General features: G+C 37.0%; 2 protein-coding genes across 2 annotated transcripts in view; one reads left to right on the top strand and one right to left on the bottom strand.

Moving 5' to 3' along the window:
- Window positions 1-1248: 1248 nt before the first annotated feature.
- LOC123334614 lies at window positions 1249-4064 on the bottom strand. The gene is made up of 4 exons (XM_044946378.2): window positions 4020-4064; window positions 3437-3583; window positions 2943-3374; window positions 1249-2600 (listed from the first exon to the last, which is right to left on the bottom strand). The coding sequence occupies exons 1-4, from the start codon at window positions 4062-4064 to the stop codon at window positions 2283-2285; spliced, it is 942 nt and encodes a 313-aa protein (XP_044802313.2). The 3' UTR covers window positions 1249-2282.
- The window catches only part of KCND2 (potassium voltage-gated channel subfamily D member 2), a 552914-nt gene continuing 528975 nt past the window's right edge, over window positions 3356-27294 (top strand). The window contains exon 1 of the mRNA XM_025291404.3: window positions 3356-5177. Within this exon, the coding sequence (XP_025147189.3) occupies window positions 4063-5177 (1115 nt within the window). The 5' untranslated portion in view covers window positions 3356-4062. The remainder of the gene's footprint in view (window positions 5178-27294) is intronic.

Below are 27294 nucleotides of genomic sequence, written 5' to 3' on the forward strand. Positions count from 1 at the left end.
TAAAATGTAATACAAGGAGGAAAAACAGGAATTTCTGGAGAAGAGAAAAATATACAGTTTTTTGTTGGAATTTTTTATGTGTACTCTTCACATAGCATTTCAACACATGAATGAATATTAAAATATCAGTAACCTGTATATCACAACAGGGGAATTTTTGAACTTAGATGCAAGAGTAAATATATAAAAGTATCTGTGGGGATCTCAAAAGATAGCTGAATAAAATGAATTGCATATCCATTATGCAATAAAATAAAAAGGAACTGAGTTACCCACTATATGCACCAAGTTCTCCATCGATATTCAGAAGTATTATTCTGCTTAATCCTCATGATAGGCCTCAAAAGTTGTTTTGTTATCTATATTTTCTAAGCAGAGAAGTTAAGTCATTTGCCAAATGAAACAAAGCCAATGAGTTACTTCTCAGGCTAGAATTTGAATCTAGATGTGTTTGACTTCTAAGCCCATAACTCTCCACTATCTTAAGAAGCTTGTAGAGAGTGAGGGATAGCAGATCATAAAACCTTAAAAATTGCAGTTGTGTTTAGTTGCTCAATCGTGTATTTCTCTTTGTGATCCCATGACTGTAGCCCACCAGGATCCTCTGTCCATGGGACTTCTGCAGGCAAGAAAACTGGAGAAAACATGCCCTCCTGTGGATCTTCCCAACCCAGGGATCGAACCCAGGTCTCCCACATTGCAGGAGGAAAATTGCAGACTCCATATAATGGCTTATTTAGGAGTTTCGTTGGGTTAAACATATACATTTAGATTTGTAAGTTCAGTTTCCTACAGGGAAATTTTAAAGGTTCTATTTAGGTCACCTGCCTCATCTCTAAAGGATGGCATGCTAGTTTGGCATCAATTGGTTATTCATGATTACCCATTCTCTGGATGTACCTGGCATGTCTGGCTTGGAAAGGGGTTAATTTTTGTCCTAAGCACTAAGTAGTCCTAACAACAACAGTCCCTTCTTTTGATTATTTTCCCGTTAACAGGTCAGATGATTGTTGTTTTCAGGTGTGTAGGCTATATAAATTCCTTAACAATCATCTTTCAGCTCAACTAAGGCAAACAGAATAACAGCAGAGGTCTTCAGTTCTGTATTCGCAAATTTACATGCTATGTTAGCTCCGACTTCATTAACTACTAACTAGGGATACCCTAAGCCTCTACAGCAGTAAGCAAGAAAACAAAACGAAACAATCTTTGCATCTCTTCAGAAAACCTGTGCACTGTAAGGTTTGTTTTTCTTCTTCTCTGGTGATTTTCTATAGACTCTGTTGTTTAGTTCACAACTTTTCTTTGAGGTATTCTATTTCAAAATTTCAAGATTGAGACATCATGCCTAAGATCTCCGGGGCTTGAAAGTTGATTCAATTTAAGACTATACATCACAGTCCAATTACTTATTTTGCAAATCAAGAACAGTCAAACCAAATCTCGAAAAGGTAATTTTCAGGCAGAAAGTGGGCGTCTCTCCTTATCAACATGTATGAAGCTTCACTGTTTCCAAACACTTTTATTATTGTTATTACTCAGTTAATCTAGCTTTAATTTTGAAAGGCATTTCAACTGAAACTCTCCACATTCCATCCCATATCCATCAAAATTCAGGGCAGACGTGAGTAGTGTATCTCCTAGAAATATTAAAAAGGTGGGTGGTGGGTGGATTTGAGGATATCAACGTGATCTGATGCGCTGTTGGGTCAGTTCATTTTGATTCTTCACCTTTCTAAAGCGTCCAAACCTGAGGTGTGGGTTTAACTTCTCGCCATTCCCGCCACCTAGTGGTTGTAAATGTTATATGTTTGGTTTTAAGGAAGATGCCTAAATGACTGGGGGGCGGGGTACACGAAAAACACAACGCTTGGCCGCGACAATTTCCTAGTCTCTCACATCACCTACCCCTCACAGGGACAGCTTTAACTACTTTAACCATTTCAGATCTGTACTCAGAGAGGCGCAGAGAGAATGAAGGGGACGCAAACTCGCGGAGACGCATGTCCTTTGACGCTGACATTTAGAAAAGGGTTCTAAATCCTTCCTGTCATTTGCAAAGGACGGGAAAAGGAGTTGTGGCGAGACCTGGACCGAGGTGACTGTCTGACTTTTCAGCAAGTTGGACAGATGACATATTAACTCCTGCAACGTTAACGTCTGGTGTGAACAAATAAAGAGAAAGAGGGGAAAAGCACTTAAAAATTCCGCCGCGGGGCTTTGCAGGTCTTGCTACCCAGTAGCCCTCAGAAGACAGCCAATTCCTGCGCGTTCCGCTCTGCTCACTCTCCTTCCCAGCTTCTCTCTCTCTTTTTTTTTCCCACGCTCGCTCGCCTTGAACCGGGACCCAGGCAGGCAGAAGCAAGGCGTCGGTCCCCTTGCTCCTCTCCTCCACCAAACCACCGCAGCCGAGCGCGTGAAGCTTTCCTTTGTTCAACGAGGCTCCGCTCTCCTCCCCAGCAGATCCACCTGGACGCTCTCCCTCGGTGACATTTTTGCGCCGGGGCTGGTGGGTGGCTGGGGTGGAGCGAGAGGAGCCCGAGGGGGCGGGGGCGGAGAAAGGTCAAGCCGAGGGAAAGGCAGGAGACGCCTTTCATAACCTGCGTGGCGGGGAGGGCGCGCGGTTATTTATTTATTTTCTCCTTATTTATTGATCGCACGAGCAGAGCGGCGCTGGGAGCCCAGGGGAGATGCCGGACCACCCACTGGCGGGGAAGCAGCGAGCCGCCCTCCCGCGCCCCCGCGCTACCGAGCTCCCCTTGCCTCCGCGCTCCGGCGTTTGCCCGCGCCGGCCCCGGCTCCGCCGCGCCGCTGCCACCCGCCCGGCCGCCCCGCAGCCCCGCCGCCCCGCCGCCCCGCGCCGCGCCGCTCCGGCCCCGGCCACCGCCGGGGCGCAGTAAGTTGGCAGCAGCGAGTCCCCTCCGTTCTCGCCTCCCCCGCACCTTTTGAACTTGTTGCTGCTGCTCGGCTCGCCTGCGCCTGGCTTTTGGAAGGTGAAAAGGAGGAGGGAGGCACGGAGGGATGGGGGAAGGGGAAGAAGAGCTCGCTTGAGCTTTATTTATGCTCCCATCGGCGCGTCGGGTTAGGCTGCTCGCGAGCTGCTTTCTCGGGAGCCCTTTCCGGGTGCACGACGAGGAGAAAGTCTCTATGCAACTCAGCCCCGGCGCGCACTTTGCCAGGTATGTACCGCGGGAGAGGCGCGTTCCGCGCGGAAGCAGATGCTGCTGCCGCGGCAGCGGCGGCGCCTGCCAGCTCCCGGGCGCTGTAACTGTCACACTGTACCTGAGCTGAACTTGAAAAGAGAGTGAAGGGGAGATTGGGCGAGCGCTTTCGGCAGAACCCGGGGGGTGCTCGTAGACGCGGGGAAGAAGGATCTATACTAACGCCCCCCCGCAGTCCGGCCCACCGCCCAGCACCTCCGTCTCTGTAATTATACGGCCCGAGGAGTCGAGGCGGCGACCGAACTCCCCAGGAGACGTGGGGCAGCGGCTGTGACCGCAGCTTGGAGGCTACTACAACAGGTCGCCTTTTTGAGACTCCTTTGGCGGGAAGGGCCACTTGGAAAAGGGAAGGTTTGAAATAGCTGAAAGGGAGGGTGGAAGGGTTCCCTGATTCTTCAACAGAATACCACTCAGTGACTGTCCTTGTCTCTATTCTACACAACACATACTGACCCCACGTTATCCAGACTGCGTCGGGGAAGAAATCAGAGACACCTGTTTGAAATCAACTGCAGCATCTAAAGTCACCTGTGTACTTATTTGTGCCAGGGCTGGCCCAGTGCAACTGCTGGAAAGGTTTGGTTAGGTTCTGTTGGGCGTGATTGTTAGGACATTGTATTTCCCACTTACTGTTACTCCAAAAATATTACCTCTTTGAGGGAACTTGCCCTTCTGCGAACTGTGACTTCCATCAGGAGCCCTCCCTTGAATAAGGCTAATACGTCTGGACCACGTGTCTCAGTAGTGTTTTCTTTGACGGGCGGAAGTGGGTGACTGTGGCTACATTGAGGGACCCACTGTAGAGACTTGATTGCCCTTCCAGCCTGTGCTTGAAGGAACCATGGCGGCAGGGGTAGCAGCGTGGCTGCCCTTTGCAAGGGCAGCTGCCATCGGGTGGATGCCTGTGGCCTCGGGGCCCATGCCAGCTCCCCCGAGGCAGGAGAGGAAAAGGACTCAAGATGCTCTCATTGTGCTAAACGTGAGTGGCACTCGTTTCCAGACATGGCAGGACACCCTGGAACGTTACCCAGATACTCTGCTGGGTAGTTCAGAGAGGGACTTTTTCTACCATCCGGAGACTCAGCAGTATTTTTTTGACCGTGACCCAGACATCTTTCGCCACATCCTGAATTTCTACCGCACTGGAAAGCTCCACTATCCTCGCCATGAGTGCATCTCCGCTTATGATGAAGAATTGGCCTTCTTTGGCCTCATCCCAGAAATTATTGGCGACTGCTGTTACGAGGAGTACAAGGATCGCCGGCGAGAGAACGCCGAGCGTCTCCAGGATGATGCTGACACGGACAACACCGGGGAGAGTGCGCTGCCCACCATGACCGCTCGGCAGAGGGTCTGGCGGGCCTTTGAGAACCCCCACACCAGCACCATGGCCCTGGTGTTCTACTATGTTACCGGGTTCTTCATTGCCGTCTCAGTCATCGCTAATGTAGTAGAAACAGTGCCATGTGGGTCCAGCCCGGGTCACATTAAAGAACTGCCCTGTGGGGAGCGGTACGCCGTGGCCTTCTTTTGCTTGGATACAGCCTGTGTCATGATCTTCACAGTGGAGTACTTGCTTCGCCTGGCGGCAGCTCCTAGCCGTTACCGCTTTGTGCGTAGCGTCATGAGTATCATCGACGTGGTGGCCATCCTACCGTATTACATTGGGCTGGTGATGACAGACAATGAGGATGTCAGTGGAGCCTTTGTCACACTCCGCGTCTTCCGGGTCTTCCGGATCTTTAAGTTTTCCCGCCACTCGCAAGGCCTGCGCATTCTGGGGTACACCCTGAAAAGTTGTGCCTCAGAGTTGGGCTTCTTGCTCTTCTCGCTCACCATGGCTATCATCATCTTCGCTACAGTTATGTTCTACGCTGAGAAGGGGTCTTCGGCCAGCAAGTTCACCAGCATCCCTGCTGCTTTCTGGTACACCATCGTCACCATGACAACGCTAGGGTAGGTGCCATCAAGGGAAATGGGATGGAGGTTAAATATGTGATTGTTGTGCAGATATTACGTTTATATACTTATTCAGAGTAAATAATCTTTCTCTTTCTTAAATGGTTTTAGGAAAATATTCTTTAAATGGTTTTGAAGAACTCTTTTGATCTATGAAATGAGTATGATACAGTGATTGAAGTATTTAGGGAGTTGCTGGCCAGTGTTGAATATTAATACTTGAAAGTGATAAATACATAAAGTTTAAAATTCCTGAACATAAAGATCATTGATATTATATGTATGAACACATAAAATTACAGTGAAAAACACAAAATTCGTGTCCAAGTAAAGGTATGAAAATACAAACTATGTATTGAAATGCCTAGAAAGTGCTTCAGTGCATTGAAATGAAAAGTTTCCATGTATATTTGAAGTATTATTTTCATATGACTATTTTGGCATACACTTTCCCACTAAGAAATATAATTCTCATTTTACAACATTTTAAAACATAGATTATAGATATTATCAAAGGATTTTGTGATACATATGCACATATCCATCTATATGCATTTTCATCATGGCTGGTAACTTATGCAGTGTTTTAGAATATCAGAACTGAAACTGATCAACTCAACAAAATGCAGTAGAATGATATTTGCAACATATTTTAAGATTTTAAGTTCATACTTTCAAATAAAGAAGCAAATGACTTATCCACACATTTTTAAAGAAACTGCAGATTCCATCAGGCAATGGGCCCATGTCCACATAGAGGGCAAAGCAGTAGCTGATAAGATTGATGGTCACCAAGGTCTGGTTGTATAAGGAAATTTAGCATCCTGATTTCCTTCTAGAATTCTTTTCTCCATTATTTTATTTGGCATTAATGGTGCTTTGCAACCAAAGGGACATATTCTGAATTAATATTGTTCTTTAAAATAAAATTTAAGCTAGAATTAAGATTTTTAGATGATTGAAGAAAGATATGACATTATTACTCGTGTTAATTAAACTGCAGAAAAGTAGCAGCATTTATATGTTAGAGAGTATGGTAAAATAAAATGATAAGATCCTTTAACTTTTATGAGTTCGTAGATAAGCCAGGCTGTGATGTTAGTGCCATTTTTTCTTCAGCTCTATGCTGCTTTTCTTGCATAATTAATCAGTTCAATAAGGATTTGGTAATGGCTGTAAGAAAAGAAGTTATTCCCAAGGCTGCTTTTTAAATTTTGTGTTTCAGCCTAATTTAATTGCCTTCTTTAAATGACACTGTGGTTAAAGTCAACTTGATTTCATTAGACATATTGTATTGAACAGAATTTCTCATGTTGTTCTATAGCTAATGGAATATTTTAGATGTGATGAATTTTTGGCTAAGTTAAGAAATTATGGTAAAGTAAAATGTAGTGACTTATGGTTTTGATTTAGTCTCACATATTTTTGAAGACCTACTGGTGGATTTGTAAAAATGAATCAGTGAAAATTCTATATCCAATCGTTTGTATTTTCCTTTTATCTTGTTGGTAATTTTGGGACACATTTTGAAGAAGATGCAGAATACCTTAGCACTGTAGGTGCTTAGTTCTAACCCAGAGGTTTGTTGTGTTTATGTCATTTGAAGTCTGTATTAAGGGCAGTTGGATAGTGTAAATTACTGGAAGAACTTCAGATGAGAAGTACACATGAATAAAAAGAGGACTCTATGTTAAGAGGAAATGAAAGAAGTATTAAAAGGAAATATATTTAAAAAAATTAGGTGTCTCTGGCAGTGTTTTTCATGAAGTATCAGTAAGTCATTTTAATACTAAATGCCCTCTACCTGTTTGAATATAGGCATTATTATAATGAATGTTGATGAGGTGCTAATTTCATTTGACTGGAAAGTTATAGTCCAGATATGAAAAGTTAGTATTATTTTAAAGTTTCTTTCCTGAAATGACTTTCAAATTTTTATTTTATTTTGAAATTTATTTTTGTTTTCAGGAAAAGATAAGGAAATGTTAACCATTAATGACAATTTTTGTTATATAAATAAAGTGCTCAGAAATCTCTACTTTTTGAAATGATTTGAGAAACTAAATCAATGCACCTGAGTAAAATCTATGAAATTGTTTCAGTTTACAGGTTCTTTATGTTACTACATAAGAAAAGTTAAATAAACACACTTTTTCAGAACTTGGAAGCAAAAGGGGAGTCACTTTTTAGATTTAAGTTCCACTCTATTTGAAAATTTTAATTTTCAGGAAATTAAGGTATTAATGATCCTGATGAAATATAGCACTCTAATTTTTAAGATGTAGAAATGTTGATGCAATCAAGATACAATCCATTTATTGGAAAACATATATGAACATTTAACAAAGCATATGCTTTATAATATAGCAAAGTTTCCTCAAAAAATGTCTTCTGTTTCTCATCAAAATAGATTTATAATGTATTGTACTTTCCTGAAGAAATAGATTTAAAAAAAAACCCTGCCTTTTTGGTGTCTTAACTTTGGTTGCATTGTGACTCAACAGCTTTATTTAAGAGTAGAAACTATTCAACAAAGCCATTACTTGAATTTATTTTTTACGCTGTAGTCTTGTGTTATGAAGTGTAAGATTCAAACTTTTTGGAAAATATGCAGTAGTTGAAGATAAAATCAATCTGTGTCTGATAGATGACCAGGAATTTCCCATTACAGTGTAAGAGTTCTTTTACGTGGCTATTATTTTTAATGGAGCTAATGTTCATCAATTAATGATAATAGAAGTGAAAATGGAATCTTAGACAGTGGTTTTCAAAAGTTTAGTTCATGCAAAAATTATCTACATGAGAAGAAAGAGCCAAGAAATTGTAATTTGGGACTGGCAAATTATCTGTTATCCTCTCAGGTCATTTTAGGCAATATTCAGGTGGTTTTTTGGTCTGAAGAAATGAGTGGGGTTTACTATTGTGTATTCAGCTAATCATTTTAATCCTGAAATAGCAAATATCTGATTATTCTATCTTTTATCCATGCTCATTATATAAGTAGTTAATTAATTTGCCAGTAAAATCAATACTTTATAATTTTAAGCCTACCTGCTTCCTATTAATTAAAGTTCGAAATATCAAAAGCACAGTTTTCAAAATGAATGGAAGAATGTCAGAAAAGTTGTTTTGTTTTTTTTTTAAACAATGTTTAAATCGAATGGCCCTGTACATCTCTTCCTGCATTCCATGGAGGAATTCCTTGCTCTTTCTGAGCATACTTGTTGACCTACATGGGGCCTTGATGACTTCTTGACTCTCCTGCCTCCCTCTTTCTCTGTAATGTAATCTCTAGTTACTACCCTGAACTGCTTTGGGCAAGTAAGAACCTGGAACTCCTCTCTTGTCTTAATGACCTCTGGACTGTAACATACCATTGTTGTTTTTCAGCGGGAACCAGGGATGGAACATCTCTCCTGCTTTGGTAGGTAGATTCTTTACCACTGCACCACCTGAAAAACCACATGCATAAATATCGCTAAGTGAAGGTTACTGCTCAGTCACGTCTGACTATTTGCAACCCCGTGGACTGTAGCCTGCAAGGCTCCTTTGTCCATGGGATTCTGAAGGCAAGAATACTGGAGTGGGTTGCCATTTCCTTCTCTAGGGGATTTTCCCAAACCAGGGCTTGAACCCAGGTCTCCTGCCTTGCAGGCAGATTCTTTGCCATCTGAGCCACCAGGAGAGCTCATAATGTGTTAATCAAATATGTCTTTACAAGGTGCAGGGGAGGGTACCAAAATTTATATCTTTTGGTGAAGAGCTGTGCTGTGAGTAACATCCATTTTTACTTCGGCATACTACAACACATTTTTACAAAGTTCTTTATAGATCATGTTACTTGAGAATTGAAAACGAATTTATAAAGAAATGTAGAAAATGTGATATATATTCCTCTTTTAGCATTATGGGCAACCAAATCTTAAGTGTATACATTTTGTTCTAGTTACCATTTGAATTAGAGGTAATATTTGACATGAGGTATATATTTTTAAAAAGTGTGTATTTACCCATCTTTCTGCATTATTTTCTATGAGCATTTTTTTGGTTGTTAGACAAAGATATGTCAGGAAGAGATGATATATATATTCTGGGTGCAGCATCCTAGAAAAGGGATCATTTTCTAATTTTCAGTGGGTCTGATATGATATTCTTTTTTCTTTTCAGGATTTCTTTTTAAAGTACAGATAGACTTGATCTTATACATATTTTATTTGTTTAGTCACTTCATTTAATTCTGATGTCATGCAGTTTGTTTTTGTGTAAACTTTCCTCCTAATTTTACTTGTCTTTGAAGATGAATTAATGAAGTTCAAATTTCTTATTCCCTAATTTCTGAATTATTGGTGGAAGGAAACTTAGATGTTATCTATTTAAAATTCATCATTTTACACATACAAGATTTTTTTTTTTTTGCCTGCTCATAATTACACAGTTAATATTAGTGGTACTTTCTGAAATTTCATTTGTTACTCTTTTTATTCTCTCAAGACCTTAAAACATTATCTAGGAATGTGCAATAATAATTTTCTGGGGATTACTGCTGATGTTCAGAGATAAGAAAGGAATAAATTTGTTTTTTTCCTGCATTATTTTAATGCATTTCTCTCCTAGTGCTACTCTCTATGACTCACATTTTCCACATCTCTCAGTATCACTGCTAACTCTGCATTCATTCATACTACTACTACTAAGTCGCTTCAGTCGTGTCCGACTCTGTGCGACCCCACAGAAGGCAGCCCACCAGGCTCCACCGTCCCTGGGGTTCTCCAGGCAAGAACACTGGAGTGGGTTGCCATTTCCTTCTCCAATGCATGAAAGTGAAAAGTGAAAATGAAGTCGCTCAGTCATGTCCGACTCTGTGCGACCCCATAGACGGCAGCCCACCAGGCTCCCCCATTCCTGGGATTCTCCAGGCAAGAACACTGGAGTGGGTTGCCATTTCCTTCTCCAGCATTCATTCATACAGTACTGGAATTCATCATGAGGGGCCCAATTGACACAACACAAACATGTATTCTCATCTGGTGAACTATTAAACCATTTGGGGAAAACCTACTTAATGGTGAAATTGTACCTGGCCTGATGGATAAGAAAGTAAATCAGTTATTTTGCCTGAGTTATCTAAAAAAGAGTTGGCCTGTGGATTGTTAAACACTGTACAGTTTAACTTCTCTTTCACTGAAAGAAGGGGAATGGTGAAAAGAACTTCCCTGAAAAGGAAGTATTGTTCTTCTGAGCTGTAAGAATAATTTTGCTCTTTTTCCCCCCACTCTCCATATGTCTTATATTGTTTTCTGAGCATGAGTGTATATATATATATATATATATATATATATAGGCATTGTTTTCCCACTGACTTCAGCTGCTACATTTGATGGTGTGGGGTATGGTCTGGTATTGAAGAGAAACTCAGGGTGAAACGCCATCTCTACATGTCTGTGTACATCTGCCTTTCTCCTTGTGTTAGTAGATTCCACTGGAATTTTTTGTCCTTTAGTTTTCTCCTTTGAGAGCCAGCTTTTACACTGATCTTCTCCTTGAAGTCTTCTCAGCCTCTCAAACTTACATCATCTGTAGTTGCAATTACACTTGACAGTAGTAAGTGCTATTTTGGGGGGATATAATTTATGGTTTCACGCCTTGCCCACCTAACTACATTGAAAGGCTTTTGAGGTTTGGGTCTATACCTTTTGGAGACTTGTTACCTGTTTACTCTGTTGATGATCATGCTGTGAGAGGATATGTGGACACCATGGAGAGCTCCTTAGCCATAACTCATACCATTTCAGCATTATCAAGAGTCCACTAATCTAATCTTATGCTTTGTTCCATGTTAAAAAAAAAAAAAAAAAAAAAACTTGAAATTTGTTATTTGAACATTTTGTCTTTGGATGTACTACAATCCATCCTTTTTATTTTTCTCTTTTAACTAAGCAGGGCTGTAAGTAATTCTTCTCTGCAAAGTTAGAGTTAAAAGCTGTCAATGGCTATTTCCTTAATCAGTTTGCTTTCTGGTGAAAGCTGGGTAAATTGCAGATGGCTCCGGGAAGCATATGGAGATATGTTATAATGTAAGTGAATCTGTGCAGAGATGTACTGTCTTCTCTTTCAGGCTCAGTCTCTTTATAAAGATGAGTAACTCAAGGGGCTCATGGGTCAGAAAGATACATAGATGACAGATACTTAGTCACTAGAAAGGTATTCTCTGTCTTGGTAAACACAAATTGGACCTTTTTCCTTTATTTAGGTTCACTCGTAACATGGAATTGTTTAAAAACAGAGAACTATTGTCTGTAAATGACATATGAGATAAATATATTCTCTATTCAGGAAGAAGTTCTCATTCTAAGTGATTAAAAGGTGGGTTTAAAGAATGTAAATATACGTGTAGATACTTATTCTGGTACGGTACAATCAATTTTGTGCTGAAAAGTTTGACAGATCTGTTATGTAAAGAAGATCCGAATCATAAAAGTGTGGGGAGAGGAGGGAATGAGTTATCAGAAGTTAATAATGAGAAAAACATAACAGAAAAGAGTAGGATGACAGTTGAAATAATGTCAAATAAAATGGGAAAGTTTTGTTCTAAAAGTAAAAGGTCTTGTCCCTTTTGTTCTTACGTGGGCCTCATTTTTCCATCTTTCTTACTTTCTTCACGTTTAAGAACACCAGGAACAGTGCTTTTGGAAACTCAAAGTCTTACCAGTTATTTATGCTCTCAGGAGATAAAAATGTGACTCATAGGGTTCAATTACATTTAATAGATTTCTGTTGATCACTTGCTACCTGTCAGTGACCATGGCAGTAAGCATAATAGCCAACTTTCAGACCTTAGGATCTGTGTATTCTAGTAGGAGAAGCAGAAAGTGAATACAAATATATAATATAGTTCCAGGCAGTGGTGGGTGCTATAAAGAAAATAAGGGTAGGAAGTATGCTATTGTGGATAGGGTATAGTAAAAGCCTTTCCAAGGGTGATGATGGCTTTTTGAAGGGATGAAGAGGGTCCTCTGAATATCTGGATGAAGAGTTTAGAAGAGAGAAAAGAAGTACCAAGACTGCAAGGCAGGAGGAATCTTGGTGTGTTCCCCCTAAGGCTGTAATTGAAGCAAAGCGAGGGAGGATCTTAGGAACAAATACTATCTGAAAGGTAGTTGGGATGACATGACGTAGGACATCGTGGACCATAGTAAAGACTTTTTGGGTTTCATTTGAGACATAATCAGGAGATATTGGGCTTCCCAGGTGGCGCTAGAGGTAAAGAACCCACCTGCCCATTCAGGAGACATGGTGATGCAAGTTCTATCTCTCGGTTAGAAAGATCCCCTAGAGAAGGACATGGCAACCCACTCCAGTACTCTTGCCTGGAGAATCCCCATGGACAGAGGATCCTGTGGGCTACAGTCCATAGGGTCACAATGAGTTGGACACAACTGAAACGACTTATAACCCACGCATGAGGAGACATTAGAGAGTTGTGAGCAGGGTAGGAATGGGATATGGTTTCTGTATTAAAATGAGCCCAAGCCCTGAAACATTTAAAATCTTAAAATACTCATTTTAACATTAATTTCTTTCCCATGTATAAATTCTCATTCTTTGCTAGATTCATTATACTTACCTTAACTTAAAATTTATATCCAATTATTCATGAGATTTTCCAGAAAAATGGAGTACTTTATGAGTGCATGATTAAATTCTTCCTAGCTGACAAAAATAAATCTAGTTCAAATGAAAAACTGAAATTCCACATTTTAGCTGAAAAGACAAAACTGGTTCTCAATAGAAATGGAACAGTCTGGGAAATGACTGAGGATGATTCTTTATTTTGAATATAGATTTGCAGACTTAGAGTTGTCAATGCTAATGTTAGTGTTTAAGAATATCACCTACACTTTGGATTCTATTTAAAGATTTTTCATTTTTTTTCAGTCTTGTATAGGTACCAACCTGAAATACACATATCATCTTCAGGTGTTTTGTTATTTTTGTGAGTTTGAAAGTAAAAATGGTTTACGTGTCTTGAAATCTGTGAAAATTGCCAGAGGATATGTATTTTTTTTTTTTTTTTTAGGATATGTATTTTTAACCCAAGTTAAATTGGGACCAGCTTGTAGCAAATGTATAATGAGAATTAACAGAGGCATTGCTTTGTTAAGAAACACTGTGTTAGAGAGTAAAACATAATTATGAATGGATAATTGGAGAGAACTTGGGTTTGGAAGAACAAGAAATTGGATTAACAGCATAAAGGTATCTGTCTATCTATCTTTCCATCTATTTGTCTATCTCCCCAATAAGCAACTTGTGAAAATACTTTCTGTATCTAAGGGAATTCAGTGTATCATCTTACTTGGACATGTTCTTTTCATTAAAACATCTGCCCTCCAAATAGTTCTGCATCCTACCCAGAAGTTCTATCCAAGAGATTTGATTCCTGGTGGAACAAACTAGGACTCATGGGGGTATCACAAAGGAAAAAGTCCTGGTATTTACTTTCCTTTGCCTGTGGCAAAGGTGAAAATGACAATCACACTCTCATTATTACTATCTTTTGTATATTTTTAATGGAGAACTGGTTTCCTTTCACTGTGCTACAGAAATTAAGCTTTCTAAAGCTATATCAATATTAATGCATTTTGGAGAAAAATCCTTGTGCATATTATTTTGGATAACACTTTGGGACTTATGAAAATGTTTCCAATTCTTACCAAATGTGTTGTTTTGGAAATGAAAAATAAGCATATGTATTTGTATTCTTAAATTAGATGGACCTAGTCATTCACATTAGACATTTTGTTGGGTCAGAAAAGAATGTGCTTATGGATTCTCCCTAATGTCTGATTTTCTGCTTTAGTAAAAAGGTACTAAAATCATGGAATTTTGAGGTACAGGGCTCTTTAGAAATCATCTTGTAGATAATTCCTAATTTCCTTGAAGAAAATAGGAAAAATAGAACTAGTTAGTGGAAGAACATAAGCTAGATTTCTGGGGAAACTATTGAGGTCTAATGCTCTTTAGAGCGCAATACACTGGAAGTCTTTTTTCCTCCATATTTCTTTCTCTTTAAATGAAATATTGCAAACAAAATCAAGTAGTATATATGCAGACTTAAAAAGACCTTAGATAATTATGGCATTTCATTGTAATATAAATAAAACTTGTTACTTTCAGTGACTTCATATTATATATATGTATGTATATGTTATATGTATATTTCATAGTCCTCCATTAGATTATAAATTATTTATGTAATAATACATATGAAATATATATTTGTATCTATATATGAATGAAGGGACTATGAACTGGTAACACAGATAAACAAATTCATGTAATAAGTCTCATTTTTTCATTCTTATCTTGGTAATTTGCTTAATTACCAATTTGCTAATCTTTGTTAAATCTTGTTGAAACTAAAAAGAATTCATTATTGAAGTTTCAACTTTGAATTTAGACAGTTATCTAAAGAGATGATTTTGTTGTTTTAACATCAACAATTTTGAAAACAGGCTATGAAATCAGTGTTAAATAATTTGCTTGACTTGTTTTGGTCTAAAGAGCAGGAATTCAAAATTTGAAATATCAGATTCATTTACATTTTGCTCCAAAAATATTAAGGTATGTTTTATTCATTAAATGAAAATACATATTAAGATTCAAATTAAATAATACTTTAAAATGTTTTTCAGTTCAGCATTATATATCATATTTCGAGGTGATGTTCTCAAGCTTATTTAAATAGTACATTTCTATTCTGAAAATCATAATAAAAATTGTGTTTTTTTTTTCCCTAGAATTATTAAGGGGACAACAACTCCTTTAATTTCATCAAATTTTTGACAATTAATATTCTAGAAATTTAGTTAGTAAGCAGATACTTGTAACACTTTACAGAAAATCTTCAAGATGAAGCTAAATTGATAAATTATAACCAAGGAGCTTACATGTCAATAGAAGAAACATTCAATTGAAGAAAGCTAAATGTTTGATACAAATAGCTTAAAGAACTAGTCCAAGATGCAATGCTTTTATTCTGCTTTAGGTGCACAGAATTTAACTAGTTATTACCCTTTTGCATGACACACTTCTGTCATTCATCCATCATGGTCTTCCTTATTATTTTATTTAATAACTTTTATTAGTGTAATATGCACAGGTGAACATACCACCAAACAAAAGCTATTTCATTGGTATTTACCTAAATCTAATCATAAGTACCTCTTCTCTCCATTTTGTCCCATTGTCTTTCTGTGCTATAGGTAGTCATCATTTGAAATTATCATTCTGAAAGCTGTATTTTTAGTGGAGGTTTTATTGACTTTATAAAAGAATATCTTGCTTTGTGCAGTCTTTTTGGTTCTTTCATGCAATATTTTGTTATTTAGGTTCATCCATGTGGTTGCCATGCATTATAATTCATTTTTGGCTGCTATATAATATTTTATTTTGTTGTGTGAATATACTACAATTAATTCAACCACTCTGTTGATGACATTCAGTTTGATTCTGAGTTTTTCAGAAGAGTGCTCATTTGCAAATTGTTGACATGTACAGTTATCTCTCCTGTGTATATAACTTGGAGTGAAATTGGTAGGTTACAGGTATGAATGTACAACTTTGAGGGATAAATCCAGATTTTCCAAAGTTGCTGAATTGATTGGTACTTCCACTAGCAAAGAGTAAACAAAAAATGTAAATAAGTATAATTTCCAAAAAGATAATTTCTATGAGGCAGTGGGACCAAGTGAGGAGAGGAAGATATTGGCTAAAATGAAGACATTAAGGATTTTTTTTCAGCTGATACTTTTGCTTTTACCTTGATCTTTTTAAGATGAGCAATGATTATAATTGTAGCAATTATAACTTGCATTTTATTCAACTCCATGACTTGTGGTTGAATTCTTATTTTTTCAGCCTAAGGTTTACTCTACACATTACATTCATATTTTCATAATGTAAAATATTAATTTCTATGTGTTTGAACTCAAGACCAACCATATCCAAGTCAATAATATTAAAAACATCAAACCTGAAAATATCTGACTAGGCTTTGGTTTACTCATCCATGTGAAATTAAAAATGAGGATTGAAGTTGATATTCAATCGATTCTTCTGATGTTTCATAGTATTTTATAAAATGTTACATATAACTTTTTACAAATATGTACTGCTAAGAAAGTAGTCAAATCCTCTCTATTCACATTGTCCAATTTATCAGAACTTTGCTGTAGTTAGAAAAAATATGCTAATTTCAAGTCTTCTCAGACATTCAGAAGGGGATACATCATTGTGAAATAGGATATAAGAATAAATGTCAAGAGGAAATTACTTCCATTTCAGGAAATTCTTAATTATGGAAATTAAGTGAATATTATTTCCAACCCTTCATAGATAACTTTGCAACTTCTTACATGTTTTAAATGAAAGACAATTGTTTTGAAAAGCTTAATGAATTTACAGTATATACATGTTGAATTTTTTTTAATATAGCAATTGTGCTTTAGGCTTTAAAAATTACATGAATTTGATATCAACTACCAGAAATACCAGAAGATATCACTGTAAATATGCTAATAATAAAAGAATGTAATTTAGAAAATTACTATAAACTTTTCTTTATGAAAATAGGGTACTTTATTAAGGATTGACATAGTCCTAGAGTAAAGTGCCTATTGATTTCTCAAAGAATTTTATTATTTTTGTGTAAAGAGTCCAAATACCTTCAAAATCACCTAAATGAAAAGTAAGATTATTTTATTTCAAAACAGTTAAAAGGAGGTGATTTTTTAAGTCAGGTAGCAAATTTTGGCACTATATTACTGAACCATTTTAAGCCAAACTTTGCATAAATTAATAAATCACTTTATAGACTATTCTTTTTTAAATTCTGTCTCCTTGTTATTTCCCACATTATTCAGTGTCCAGTTTCAGGATCTATATCCATTGTTTTAAATATTACTAAAAATATGTCTGAGTGCAAAATGCTCATATACATTTCAGAAACACAAACATATATGTCAATACAAAATGTATAGATATGTATGTATTATACACATTTGCATATGTTGATGTACACATACCTTCTCCTTTTATTTTTCTGGAAGGACATAAAATGAACTATTGATAATAAAACTTTTAAGAAGTCTGGACATGTGGGATATAGAAAGAACCATTTTATATTTCATGGTGTACCATTTTGTATTAAAAACATTTTTTCATGAGCCTATAGAATTTCTCTGAGAAGAGGGCTTTCTAATGATATTTGGAATCTTTTGTGTTCATATGTTTCTATATAAAAACTTTACAAATTTTATTTAAAATTAAACCCCTTCTCTTAAAATAATCATTTGCTAATTCAAAAATGGTCTTTAGTATATAGGATGATAGAGTCAAGCCAACATGGATTTAAACACAAGCTTAGTAATGTTTATCAAGTTATGTTAAACTCTACCTGAGATTTCCCATCTACAAAAATAGGTTAGTAATATCTACCTGATAGGACTTTTATAAAAATTCAATGTAGATATGTAAAGTTCTTAAAACATTAACTTCTACATAGATGCTATATGAGGAATTATTATTATATTATTATTAAACATATGATATTAAATGTAATATTACATATATATATTTTTTGCAAAAGAAGAAATAGTAAAAGAGCAGGAGGAAAGTTTGGGAAGGTATGGTATGTCTATGGCTTTGATGATAGTAATGGTTTCATTGGTGTATATTTATCATCCAAATTCATTAGAGTTTGTGTATGTTGAGTATGTATAGCTTCAAAGAAAGAGAGAGAGAGAGAGAAGGACAGGCAGGAAGAAAAGCAAAGGGAAAAAAAAAACTCTTAATGAAATAAAAGAATACGTCTCTAGTCAGTTATCCAATAAACAGTTAGGCAAGAAATGACTACAGAAGATGAGGAGTTATTAATTGAAGACACACATTGAATCAGAAGACATTTCCTATTTAGAAGCTGGAATTTAGATTTACCATATAAAACTTTTTGTCGTTGAAAACTCAACAGTTAATACATTTGATTTACCAAATAATAAAAATCCTATGTCTCTGGTAAACTTGTTTTGATATTATGTACTTAATTGAGCTCACCTTTATTATTTAATACTCTGCCAACTTTTAAAGAGCATTTGAAACAGTTTACTCTCAAATGAACCAAAAAGATTAAATAAAACAAGTGCCAAGTATTAAAGATGAAGGGGAAATGATGGAGAACAAAAAGTTCTGTTATATAAAGCTTTACCAAGCATAAATTCAGCTCTGGATTTCCTGGCAGCCAAAGAAAGGAGGGAAAGTGTAGCATATTTTACAGCTCTGTTTAGCCAAGAAAGGAAAGTATCTAACTTCATGATCAGTTGTTTTAGAAGAGTAGAGCCCAAGAAAAATTTATCATGTGATCTTTATAAGCGGGTTATTTAACAATATAATGAACAGTATCTGCACCAATGACTTAACAAAGTATTTAGAACTATGTTTGAACTGACCATATATTATACACATCTTTATAAGAAAAGTATATAATAGTATCTTAAGAATATGAAAGTATTTTCAGAGGAAATATAAACTATATAATAAAGTATATTGCTTCTAGATAATTATAAGATTCATTTGTAAAGTTTAGAAAATTCTGAGTGATGAAAGACCCTAAGAATTAGGACCACCTGGGACACTTTCAGGAAGATCCTCTGGAGAAGAAAATGGCACCCTACTTCAGTCTTCTTGTCTAGATAATCCCCATAGACAAGAGGAGTCTGGTGGGCTACAGTCCATAGGGTCACAAAGAATTGGACATGACTGAAGCGACTTAGCACACATGCATGCACGGGACATTTAGAAAAATGTAGCTCCTTAGCAGTCACCTAAAACAGATAATGTCTGGAGGTGGGAACTTTGACAACTGCATTTCCACTTCTGTCATGAAATACTAACAACCAGTGATCTGAAAGAATGTATGTTGAGGATACCTCCAATAGTCTCATCCACCAGTATTACTGACCTTGAGCTGATTTTTGAAAGGAGGTAAAAACACACTGTTTAAAACAACGGATCCACGGGTGAATTCAAGTGTATTTCTAATAGGCAAGTGGATTTAATTTTTAAATAATTTTGTAATTTCTCTGTAAATAAGGGAACACTGAAAAATGACACTTTGGTCCTTGTTTGTTCATTGTACTGGCCTGTCAGGCATCAAGTACTTAATATCCTTTATGCATTGTATGCATACTCTTTCTTTCTTAAGAGAAAAATAGCTTTTCATTGGCCTGAAGAACTTTATTGCATTTCCTTGGTGACAAATAGGTGGCATATATTTGTAAGTATGCAAAGTTCATCATATTCAGTTCAACTCAGTTGTGTCCAACTCTTTGCGACCCCATGAATCACAGCACGCCAGGCCTGTCCATCACCAACTCCGGGAGTTTACCCAAACTCATGCCCATTGAGTCAGTGATGCCATCCAACCATCTCATCCTCTGTCGTCCCCTTCTCCTCCTGCCTTCAATCTTTCCCAGCATCAGAGTCTTTTCAAATGACTCAGCTGTTCGCATCAGGTGGCCGAAGTATTGGAGTTTCAGCTTCAACATCAGTGCTTCCAATGAACACCCAGGACTGATCTCCTTTAGGATGGACTGGTTGGAGCTCCTTGCAGTCCAAGGGACTCTCAAGAGTCTTCTCCAACACCACAGTTCAAAATCAACAATTCTTCGGTGCTCAGCTTTCTTTATAATCTCATGTGAATTCTTACTTTCATCTTTTGTCCTTTGTCATTCCTTCCGGTTGGGATTTGGGCTATGGAATTTGCATTAAGAGTAACTTGTAAGAGGACAATAAAAACTATATTTGGAGGTGAAAAAATCAAAACAAAACCGAAAAAGTGATCTAGATGAAGAAGCAAAAGTGATAGTTTTCAATATTAGCTAAACTAGCAAAACTCAACTTTTAGAAAACTAAGATCATGGCATCTGGTCCCATCACTTCATGGCAAATAGATAGGGAAACAATGGAAACAGTGACAAACTTTATTTTTTGGGGCTCCAAAATCACTGCAGATGGTGACTGCAGCCATGTACTTAAATGACACTTGCTCCTTGGAAGGAAAGTTATGACCAACCTAGACAGCATATTAAAAAACAGAGGCATTACTTTGCCAACAAAGGTCCATCTAGTTAAAGCTTTGGTTTTTCCAGTAGTCATGTATGGACGTGAGAGTTGGACTACAAAGAAAGCTGAGTGCTGAAGAATTGTTGCTTTTGAACTGTGGTGTTGGAGAAGACTCTTGAGAGTCCCTTGGACTGCAAGGTGATCTAACCAGAAAGAAAATCAGTCCTGAATATTCATTGGAAGGACTTATGCTGAAGCTGAAACTCCAATACTTTGGCCACCTGATGTGAAGAACTGACTCATTTGAAAAGACCCTGGTGCTGGGAAAAACTGAAGGAAGGAGGATAAGGGGACAACAGAGGATGAGATGGTTGGATGGCATCACCGACTCAATGGATATGAGTTTGGGTAAGCTCTGGGAGTTGGTGATGGGCAGGGAAGCCTGGCGTACTCTAGTCCCTGGGGTTGCAAAGAATCAGACATGACTGAGCAACTGAACTGAGCTAAAACTAGCAAAAGTACTAGTTATGTATGTATATATATGCATGCATGCTAAGTCGCTTCACTTGTGTCTGACTCTTTGTGACCCATTGGACTGTAGCCCGCCAGGCTCCTCTGTCCATGGGATTCTCCAGGAGTACGTTGTCATGCCCTCCTCCAGGGAATCTTCCTGACCCAGGGATCAAACCCGTGACTCTTACATCTCCTGCATTGGCAGTTGGGTTCTTTATCACTAGCACCACCTAGGAAGCCTATTATATATATATATATATATATATATATATATATATATATATATATATATATATATATATATAAATACATAGATAGAAATTCGGTAACCTTCAATGTGGGTGATGAATGGATTCTTTTTTGTAAAAGCCCCATCCTATCTTGTACCAAAGGACAAGATGTTGTGGCTAATGGCCATTAGTCCTAGCGTTTCTGCAGAGTAGCTGGAATGAAGACACAACTGCATCCTTTTGGGAGTTTGAGATTGTGAGCTTTTAAAGTTACTGATTTTCTAAACTCTCAGGAGTGGCTGGCCTGATCTTTCCTCGGTGTGGACGCAAGTTAACTGACCAGTTGATAATGAACATAAGGAACATGGAGTCTTAGATCTGGGTCTCTGAAGAAGGGAAGAGCTTATGAGAAGCCAAGACAACACCCAGTATTAAGTCATTCTAAATCTCATGAGACCAGAATTTTCTTTAGGTACTTTTTTCTCCTTTTTATTCTTTTCTTTTTCTTCTATATAAGCAGAAAATTGGTTCAGAGGATTTACTTTCCAAAGAGGATAATTTTTAATCACATGTTAGGAATTTCAACTGTGGCGGACCTAAAGATAGAAAACAAATTACTAGTGCATTCTTAGATTATAATTGAGCATAAGGAAAGTTTTATGTAAAAATTCAGAGAATGACTGATTTGATGTTGAGCTTTTTAATTGGCTTTTGATGGCTGCGGGCCTGTCCAAAATAACTTTATGTTCTTTCCTGGTAAATATAGGAAAGTATGTAATAAACCTTTTCCCATGAGGTGTGGATGCAAAGAGAACATGCTTGTGAAAGATTGACTGAAAATTCCTATGACAAGGAACTGAAATTTTCTTCCTGCCTTGGAGAGTACTGTCTGATTGGCTATGAATACAGGATTTCTTGTTATTAACTTTGGTTAAAAGAGGAAACTTTTGGTCAAACCTTATGATTCAGTGATAAAAGTCTTGATAATTGTAAACTCATGGAAACTTGAAAGTCACTTTGAGTCAGGATTAAGAGACTGGCTTGACATTTCAAAATCTTAATTGGAAGTGAGATTAGTTAGATAGTGCAGGTTTATTCCAAGTCAGGTAAATAGGAAAGACAGTCTTATAAACCCTCCATAATGACACTTTTCCTATACAGAATAGATGTGGGAAGAGAGAGAAAGGGAACGAGAGAGAGGGAGAATATGAATGAATGAATGAGTGTGTAAGGAGATAATTTGATTCCTGTAATGGGGCAAAGGAAAGTCTAGATTTATTGACAGGAATGATAAGTGAAAATAAGTAATTATTTAATTAAGTATGAGAGAGGAAACCAAAATAAGACCTTTCCTTTAAAAACATGTTTAATTCAAATGGCTATAACTAGTATCTAAAAAAAAAAATTAAGCAAATTATTTTAGTTAAAATAGGAAACTGGAACCGAAAACAATAGAATATATTTGAGAAATAGGTCTGAATTTTGGTATGAAGTTCTTTTAGGAGAATATCAGAATATATTCAACGGAAATTCATGTTCCGAATCAGGTATCCCAGTAAAAGGATCTTAGGCTTCTATGGAAGATTTGAGCCAGACATAAATATCAACCAAATATCACACATGTCATCCTTCAAAGTTCTGACCTGCTATTGAAATCTGAAATATTTAAAAAAATGGATTTTAAAGTTTTAATCCAGAATATATTTTAATCGGGTCTATAATATTTTCACCTTAGTTTTAGTTGATTTAGAAGAATCTGTTTAATTGAAGAGCTACACATGCAATTTATTCTTAATAATTTGTTTCTAACCTCACATTGTATTTCTGTTTATTTGTGGTGCACCTAGGAACCAATTAAGAAGATACCCAGGAACCTATAATGCTCTACTTGTAGCCTTGTTGTGTTTAAGGTGCTTCAATATGCCTGCTGACAAAAGTTCTCTCTTCAAAGAACCTCAGACTTTAGTTGAAATCTCCCCTGCAGCTTTTATAACAATGCCTGGAACATTGCTTTGCGAATTGCAGATGCTGAATAAAGATGTTTATTCCTTTTTACTGTAGAGTTAAGTTTCCAACTCACTTTAAGTACTTGTATCACTCACAATACTTTCTAGCTTCTTCTGTCTCAGCTACATATTCTCTGACACACAGATATCTGCATACAGAAATAAAAATCCCACAGATGCAAAAGTTCAACATACATTAAAAAAATTACACTTGAAATAAATGTCTAGAGTTTTGACACTTTTTAATATGATGATTTATTCCTTTGTAAAACTGTTTTCCAAATCCATATTCACTTTCCTTAACCTTCTAAAGTAATTGTCTACATTTCTGTATTATTTTCTCATCTCTATGCTGTTGGCTCCTAGCTATACTTATCTATCCTGGGCCAGTCTTCTGAGCTTCAGACAACAATTTCCAGATTTATGCTATCAGGAAATATTATGGCCTTGGTTTTTATAGACAGCATAAGAAGTGGCCATTAAGAGAATATTTCCAATGTAATGGAAAACCATTAGATATAGTGTATTGTCTAGCTAGCACATTACTCAACATCCCATATACTAATAGCTATAGAAGTGTGTATATATATATATTTTTTTTCTTGTATGCTAACCTGATTAGAGTTTAGATGTTTCCTGTGTGACTGATGAGAAGAATTTTAAGGCACATGCAGGATCACCAGTAATGTATGCCATGGCCAATTAGTGACATCAGCCATAGTGGGGAATTGAGGAGCATTTCTTACCTGGCATAAGCAGCCTCAGTGGCAGAAAAATGCAGAGTATATTCTGGGCACAGTGCATAGATTCCTTTGGCACTCAAATATCTGTTAAATGTTGACTGAACAAAAATCTGGAATCATTTGTCACATTTTAAAGCTTAATAAATTCTGCTGTGAATGAATTTGAAAGTAATTATTGTAACACAAATAACAGTCCCTTCACTTGTAAATTTTATTTGTTCTAATATTTGTACTTTTACTTTTCTAATGTGTTTTGACCCTCATAGGTGATAAATATCCGTGGAATAAATGGAAATGAATAAAAATGTCTTTATGAATGCATAAAATTCTATTCATATTTGCAAAATTGGAGAAGCAGTTCTAGCAGGAGAATGGAATAGAGATTGAATTAGATGGCATTTGAATCTTGTTTTATGGTTGTAACACTTGAGCATCCCAAATAATCTGTGATACATAGCCTATGACTTTATCTCTCTGTAATGTTATTCTCTGTAACTCTCTCTCACCATCACCTTAGCATTGGTATTTATTAATAATCTATGAAACTGATGTACATCAGGTGTTGCATACAGTTGAATATGTTGGAGCATTATTGTGTAACAGCAACAAATATGGTGCCCAGAAAAACAAATCCATAATCATATACAAAACGTAGCAAGTAAGCATAGAATATAGATGTCAGTTAACTCAATTTATTAAGTATCCCTAGGTGCCAGAGAATATACTTGGCACTATGAAGAAAAGATAAGTATGAGAGACTAATTTCTGTGCAGAGCTGGAATTTTATTTTTATTTTTTTATTTTTTTTTTTTAATTTTTTTTTAAATTTTATTTTATTTTTAAACTTAACATAACTGTATTAGATTTGCCAAATATCAAAATGAATCCGCCACAGGTATACATGTGTTCCCCATCCTGAACCCTCCTCCCTCCTCCCTCCCCATTCCATCCCTCTGGGTCGTCCCAGTGCACCAGCCCCAAGCATCCAGTATCGTGCATCGAACCTGGACTGGCAACTCATTTCATACATGATATTTTACATGTTTCAATGCCATTCTCCCAAATCTTCCCACCCTCTCCCTCTCCCACAGAGTCCATAAGACTGTTCTATACATCGGTGTCTCTTTTGCTGTCTCGTACACAGGGTTATTGTTACCATCTTTCTAAATTCCATATATATGCGTTAGTATACTGTATTGGTGTTTTTCTTTCTGGCTTACTTCACTCTGGATAATAGGCTCCAGTTTCATCCACCTCATTAGAACTGATTCAAATGTATTCTTTTTAATGGCTGAATAATACTCCATTGTGTATATGTACCACAGCTTTCTTATCCATTCATCTGCTGATGGACATCTAGGTTGCTTCCATGTCCTGGCTATTATAAACAGTGCTGCGATGAACATTGGGGTACTCGTGTCTCTTTCCCTTCTGGTTTTCTCAGTGTGTATGCCCAGCAGTGGGATTGCTGGATCATAAGGCATGTCTATTTCCAGTTTTTTAAGGAATCTCCACACTGTTCTCCATAGTGGCTGTATTAGTTTGCATTCCCACCAACAGTGTAAGAGGGTTCCCTTTTCTCCACACCCTCTCCAGCATTTATTACTTGTAGACTTTTGGATCGCAGCCATTCTGACTGGTGTGAAATGGTATCTCATAGTGGTTTTGATTTGCATTTCTCTGATAATGAGTGATGTTGAGCATCTTTTCATGTGTTTGTTAGCCATCTGTATGTCTTCTTTGGAGAAATGTCTATTTAGTTCTTTGGCCCATTTTTTGATTGGGTCATTTATTTTTCTGGAGTTGAGCTGGAGGAGTTGCTTGTATATTCTCGAGATTAGTTGTTTGTCAGTTGCTTCATTTGCTATTATCTTCTCCCATTCTGAAGGCTGTCTTTTCACCTTGCTAATAGTTTCCTTTGATGTGCAGAAGCTTTTAAGGTTAATTAGGTCCCATTTGTTTATTTTTGCTTTTATTTCCAATATTCTGGGAGGTGGGTCATAGAGGATCCTGCTGTGATGTATGTCAGAGAGTGTTTTGCCTATGTTCTCCTCTAGGAGTTTTATAGTTTCTAGTCTTACATTTAGATCTTTAATCCATTTTGAGTTTATTTTTGTGTATGGTGTTAGAAAGTGTTCTAGTTTCATTCTTTTACAAGTGGTTGACCAGATTTCCCAGCACCACTTGTTAAAGAGATTGTCTTTAATCCATTGTATATTCTTGCCTCCTTTGTCGAAGATAAGGTGTCCATATGTGCGTGGATTTATCTCTGGGCTTTCTATTTTGTTCCATTGATCTATATTTCTGTCTTTGTGCCAGTACCATACTGTCTTGATAACTGTGGCTTTGTAGTAGAGCCTGAAGTCAGGTAGGTTGATTCCTCCAGTTCCATTCTTCTTTCTCAAGATCGCTTTGGCTATTCGAGGTTTTTTGTTTTTCCATACAAATTGTGAAATTATTTGTTCTAGCTCTGTGAAGAATGCTGTTGGTAGCTTGATAGGGATTGCATTGAATCTATAGATTGCTTTGGGTAATATACTCATTTTCACTACATTGATTCTTCCAATCCATGAACATGGTATATTTCTCCATCTGTTAGTGTCCTCTTTGATTTCTTTCACCAGTGTTTTATAGTTTTCTATATATAGGTCTTTAGATTCTTTAGGTAGATATATTCCTAAGTATTTTATTCTTTCCGTTGCAACGGTGAATGGAATTGTTTCCTTAATTTCTCTTTCTGTTTTCTCATTATTAGTGTATAGGAATGCAAGGGATTTCTGTGTGTTGATTTTATATCCTGCAACTTTACTATAGTCATTGATTAGTTCTAGTAATTTTCTGGTGGAGTCTTTAGGGTTTTCTATGTAGAGGATCATGTCATCTGCAAACAGTGAGAGCTTTACTTCTTCTTTTCCAATTTGTATTCCTTTTATTTCTTTTTCTGTTCTGATTGCTGTGGCCAAAACTTCCAAAACTATGTTGAATAGTAATGGTGAAAGTGGGCACCCTTGTCTTGTTCCTGACTTTACAGAGCTGGAATTTTAAATCCTGGCTCTTCTCACTGGCTGACTCTACAGAGCCTGGATACAGTTTAAAGATACATCTGTGTTTGCATGGTATAAAATGTGTGAAGAACTTTTTAATTCTCTGAAATGAGCGATTGTTTGCCTGGGTTGGAAAGAACAAGAGTCAACCCTCAATTCTTGTAGTCAAGTTGGAGACTGTGGAGCATATGAAATTGCAAGGGTATTTGAACACAGTTATTCTATCATGGTCTCCTTTCCTCCTTTGAGGCCTGTCCTAGTCGATAGGAAAGAATGGCTAGGCTATATTAACGTAACTTTTGAGTTGATTTCTATAGCTGTTGTTTTTCTCGTAATGTTTTTGTTGGTAAAACATGGTTGGTATTTGCAATCTTAAATTCAAATGGACATAGGATTGCCCATGTCCCTTGTAGTTTTAAATAATGCAAAACATAAATTGATAAATAATTCAGTGTGTG

The sequence above is a fragment of the Bubalus bubalis genome, chromosome 8 (genome assembly GCF_019923935.1).
Source record: "Bubalus bubalis isolate 160015118507 breed Murrah chromosome 8, NDDB_SH_1, whole genome shotgun sequence".
NCBI classification, from domain to species: Eukaryota; Metazoa; Chordata; class Mammalia; order Artiodactyla; family Bovidae; genus Bubalus; species Bubalus bubalis.

Excerpts from the sequence above, each read along its gene's own strand:
- LOC123334614 (XM_044946378.2), bottom strand. The coding sequence starts at position 4,064 with ATGGTTCCTTCAAGCACAGGCTGGAAGGGCAATCAAGTCTCTACA. Across the intron at positions 3,584-4,019 it reads AGGGCAATCAAGTCTCTACA|CTATTTCAAACCTTCCCTTT; the intron begins GTGGGTCCCTCA and ends CCTCCCTTTCAG. Across the intron at positions 2,601-2,942 it reads AGCAGCAACAAGTTCAAAAG|GTTATGAAAGGCGTCTCCTG; the intron begins GTGCGGGGGAGG and ends CCCGCCACGCAG.